This window comes from Chrysemys picta, chromosome 4 (assembly GCF_011386835.1).
Source record: "Chrysemys picta bellii isolate R12L10 chromosome 4, ASM1138683v2, whole genome shotgun sequence".
NCBI lineage: Eukaryota > Metazoa > Chordata > Testudines > Emydidae > Chrysemys > Chrysemys picta.
Genome location: NC_088794.1, coordinates 54,893,774 through 54,898,785, shown reverse-complemented (window position 1 = coordinate 54,898,785; position 5,012 = coordinate 54,893,774). Strand labels below are relative to the sequence as shown.

The window sequence follows — 5,012 nt, the reverse complement described above, 5'->3', positions numbered from 1 at the left end:
AAGTTGCATTTCAATGTTAGTGGGTCATGCAGTTCCCCAGAGCTAGGGAATTTGCATCCTGGCCTCACTGCAGCTGCCCGTCAGTTTGATGAAGGAGCCCGATCTGCCTTTCCTTCATGGGGACTAGATTTCCAGTTACGCTCCTGATTGGTGATCTAGGCTGTTCACAGGGATTGGCCCGCTGCAGAGCCCAAGGGGCCATCGTCTGCCTCCCCCAGCCACCCTTTGTGTTCTTGGTCAGTAAAACAGTTTGCGTGGCACCCACCTTGCTCCACAAATAACCATCCTGGGTGACAGCCCCCTAATGCCAGGCCAGTTGTTTCCCCAAGGTGTGGAGTCACAAGTGGATGGACCTGTCTGAGCACGGCTTCGGGGTGGCATTGCTGAACGACTGCAAATACGGCGCGTCGGTGCACAAGAACGTGATGAGCCTCTCGCTGTGAGTGGGTGGGGGGCGGGGCTGGGCAATGGATGCCTTGGGTTTACAATTCTGCTCGCTGGGGATGCTGCAGTCCCATGTGCACTATCGTTTAACTTTGCAAACGCTGTGGTCTGCACCCTGTATATAGCAGCGGGATTGGACTGGAAATGGAAACTCTAGTGCATATTGTGCTTTAGAATGTGTCCCATTTATAACGGGATCCGCTCTCTGCCCCGTCCCGTCAAGTACGGAGATGATAAGGTTTTGACCCTTTCCTGCAGTGGTCAGGAATTCATGCCACTAAGGATTGGCTGTCACTGATCTAGTTACTGAGCTTGCAGCACCTTGCTCTCTATGGTGGGATCAGTTTCTTGAATACTTTGATCCAAGTGTTGGGCCAGTGTTTGGTGACAAGTCAAGACAGACCCTAGGCCTCTGGCGTGTGAGTGCAGCGGGCGTTCGCAGTCTTGTGGCAGGAGCTCCTCCCCCAATGGGGCACGGCCATGGAGCCTGACTGTGGTGCAGTTTGCACGGGTCCCTGCTGCGTGATGGAATGGCAGGGTGGTTTGACACCAGTAGTGCATGTGCACTAGTGTTTAAAGGAAGTGGGGCTGGTTCTAGGCACTGCCAGTGGAAGAGACTCCACCCCCTTAATTCATCCCTCTCCTCCAGGCTGAGAGCGCCAAAGTCACCAGATGCCACTGCAGATATTGGACCCCATGAGTTCACCTATGCCGTGATGCCTCACAGGGGTGAGTTTCAGGGGCTGAGCAGCACAGCACTGATATGCCCCCTAGGAGCCTGCCAATTCCTGAGGGGAGCATGTGGGCAAAGAAAATAGCTCTCTCCCGTGTGGGACCGCGGCACAGTGCCTGCTCCCGTCTCACGGGGGATGGCGCTGTTGCTGTTTCTAACTGTGCTGAGCGCTTAACTCCTGACAGCTGCTGTTGTATTCTCTGTGCAGGTTCCTTCCAGGAGGCGGGTGTGATCCATTATGCTTACAACTTGAACTTCCCTCTGCACACCGTGCCAGCTGTGTCAGCGCAGTGTCCAGCCTGGAGTGCCTTCTCTGTGCATTCACCAGCTGTTGTGCTAGAAACCGTCAAACAGGCACGTGCCCCAAAGAGAGACAAGGGGGCAGCGGTGTGTTGAAAGGCGCCAGCTGCGGTATCTGCAGACACACAGCACTGGCAGCTCTTGTATTAGCATTGTGCATTGTTACAGCACTTTGGATTGACAGAAGCCAAGTGCCTTGCAGGAGAGTTAGCTACAGCTCTCAGTCCTAGTCCAGTGATTGGACCTTTCCATTCATCCTTCATCTGCCCACACCTCCCAGATCTTTGACATTCAGCTGAGCTGAGCAGGAATTTCCTACACTGAAGGGGAAGCAGTGTGGGCTAGTGGTTATAGCAGGAGTCTGGGAGTCAGGCAGCCTGGCTCACTGTTTGGACTTGGGAGAATCACACTAGCCAAAATCTTGCACCCATAGCAGTGGCAGCTTCTCTTCCATTTTTAGGCCCCCAGCTTACAGTGCCTTGGGCCTGATGCTCAGAGTTGCTGAGTGCCCACAAATCCAGCGTACTTTGCTGGGTGGGGACGGGGCTGAGCTCCTCAGGAGATCAGGCCCAATGTGAACATTCACAGTGCAGGCACCTAAACTCAGTGGCCACTTCTGGAAATTCAGGCCTTGGTATCTCCGTTGCCCAGATGGGCTGAACAATTCCTGCCTGCGTCAGCACTCTGAGGGCTCTGGAAGAGAATTGCAAAGCATTACTCCTCATTACAGCCTCCTGCAGGGACTTACAGAACTCAGGGTCCGTCTGTTCTAAACGGGGCGACCCAGCCAGGTTCAGAGTTTGACCTCTTCCTGCTGGCTATCCTCTAGTCGAAATGGTGAATCAAAGCTGCTCTTGCACATTGATGATTGGGAGGAGGCACCGTGCCGTCTAGGCAGCATATGCTAGTGGCTAGAGCACTGGACTGGGACTCAGCTAACCTGGCTTCTAGACCCAGCTCTGCCACAGGCCTACTCAGTGTGTGTCCCTTCCCCTCTTGGTGCCTCAGTTTCCATGTCTCTAATATGGGGTAATGATACTGCCCCCCTCCCCCTTTGTAAAGCATTTGGAGATCAGGTATCATCAGTCATCTGGCTGATCCTGAGAATAATGTTTCTCTCTGTCCATGAAGGCTGAGGACAGGCTGGACGGGCTGGTGGTCAGGCTGTATGAGTCACATGGCAGCACTGTGGTCACGTGGCTCCAGACCTCCCTTCCTGTGAAGGAAGCAATCAGGTAAGTAGGTGGGGGAAGGGAGAGGCCGCTGTGAGACCTTGTATTCTGGGGCTTCAGCTTCATTCTCTCTTTCTCTTCCTTCCCCAGCTGTGACCTCCTGGAACGGCCAGACCTGAGCAGCCATCTGCCGCTAGAGGAGCATGGCCTGAAGCTTTCTTTTACGCCATTCCAAGTGCGCTCTGTCCTCTTGATCTTGAGGCAGTAAGAGGGCTACTGCTACTGGCAGCCCAGCCCCTATCCCGGAACCAGACAGAAATCACCGTGCTCTGGGCGATTCACTAGCTTCTCAAATCATGGACACGTCGATTCCAGCACTGTGGCTACCCAGTGGGATAGTAAGGAGTTGCCCCTTCTCAGTGTGCGCCAAGGGTCGGTGTCAGGACAGAGATCAGAAGCATCTGGGCTCAAGTCAGCGCTGATTCTGAGTGTAAATGCCTGACGGTGGGCCATGGCCTTAGTAATGCCGGGGGGTGGGGATCACAGAGCTGGTGGTGTACTGGCTTAACCCACATGTGGACATCCTGAATAGAATCCTGTCCCTTTCAGGGGAGTGGTGCTGGGGTTTGAGCCTTGATAATGGCAGAATCGGTTCTTTTTATTGCGTGTCCTACAACTCTAACAGTCCTGTGCTTCCCTGTTTGCAGGCACTTTACTGTTTCTGCAGACACGCAGCGTCTTTTTGCCTGGTCTTTCTGTAAAAACTGAGCATTAAACACTGAATCACGTGCTGAGTAAAGTTCTGACTGTTTGACTCTTGCCTGTGGCATCAGAAATGGGGCCACTGCCCTTCACTGAGACCAGCGCCAGGCAGATAATAAAATCCCTAGTGTAGGAGCCACAAAGCTCCCTAGGCTCCTAAGTCCTGTTTTTAGGCTCAGCTGTGACCCTCAAAGCTCCTGTTCAGCTGCCATCTAACCCTGCAGGCACCTCAGGTTCTGCAGTAGGTGCTGGGTTTCTGCCTCTCTACATGCATGCCGTTGCCTCACTTGAGGTGTCTAGGCACCTGTCTCCCACCTACACCCCAGAGTGAGTGAGCCACAGCCTGGTGTTCCCCTGAGTCGTGGGTGGGGCCAGTGAGCATGCTCAGAGACTGCCTAGCTCCACAGGACAGCCAGGGTGGGGGGGAGGCCTTCCCTTGTCAGCTGTAGCCCTGTGGTTAGAGTGCTGGGAGGAGACCACTGGTTCAAGTCTCCCCTCTGCCAGATAAGGAGAAGGGATTTGAGCAGGGATCTGCTACCTCTCAGGTCAGGGCCCTGAGAATGGGATATTCTCATGTAGTCTCTCTCAATCTCTCCTATTGAAGTTGTTTCACTTTAATTAAATAATTGAATAATTAACAAGGGCAGAGAAAGTTAGAATGATTCTGCTTGGGGCACTCACCTGAGAGGTGGCAGAGGCCTGTTCAAATCCCTACTCATCTGGCAGAGGAGGGACTTGAACCCCCTTTGTCCCTGCTCTTTTGTGGAGTTAGGCAGCTTCTGAGTACACTCAGTGGATTGGGCCCTGCTTGTGACTTAGGTAGCCAAACCCCTGTCTGCTCCTGGCTTGTGGATTGCTACCAACGATAGGTGCTTTCTACCAGCCCAGACTTGGGGGCTGAACTCAGAGAGGGGCCTGGTGGAACTTAGCACATCCCTCTTGCTGGCCTCTTCCATTGACTCCCCACCTACCTTGCTGGCTTTGTGAATTGTTGTCAAAGGCGCCTGTCTCACCCCATTCACTGTGAAGGCCCCTACCGCAGGGTTGTTCCTGTGATTTTCTAGGTGTCTAAACGTTAAACATTGTGATGCCTCAGACCCTTTTGTGGATTCAGGCCCTAGCGCTTTCAGTATCATCATCCCCACTTGACAGCTGGGAAACTGAGGCACAGAGCGGTGATGTGGCTTGCCCAAGTAGTCTACTAGCTTGGCCCTTGGGTGAGCGCTAAGGGGTAACCCATCAGCTAGAAAAAAGTTATTTCTACCACATTAGGCACCTATCTAGTGTTCATCACCAGGGTGATGGAACTACATACTCAAAATAACACTGGTTTAGAATGATTGGGAAATATTTAGCCCCCAATGATATATTTTATACATATGCCTGTGTTGTTTTGCCTTTGGTTAAAACAAAAGTCTGTAGTCACACAACATTATGAGTTTGTTTGTACCATGTATTACATCAAAATATGCATCATTATTTGTAGAATGTACTCCTCTCAGAAAAGGTTTTTTGTCTGCTATTTTTCTGAAGTTATGCAGATAAGACCTGTGACGGGTTGGATCACAGAAACCCCCTTGGGAGCTGCCACCCGATGTGCA

General features: G+C 52.5%; 1 protein-coding gene across 1 annotated transcript; it reads left to right on the top strand.

Moving 5' to 3' along the window:
* Positions 1-220: 220 nt before the first annotated feature.
* LOC135983031 (alpha-mannosidase 2C1-like) lies at positions 221-3,448 on the top strand. The gene is made up of 5 exons (XM_065592305.1): positions 221-439; positions 1,094-1,173; positions 1,386-1,531; positions 2,609-2,712; positions 2,800-3,448. Exons 1-5 carry the CDS (start codon positions 348-350, stop codon positions 2,915-2,917), a joined length of 540 nt encoding a protein of 179 aa, XP_065448377.1. The 5' UTR covers positions 221-347; the 3' UTR covers positions 2,918-3,448.
* The last annotated feature ends 1,564 nt before the right edge of the window (positions 3,449-5,012 follow it).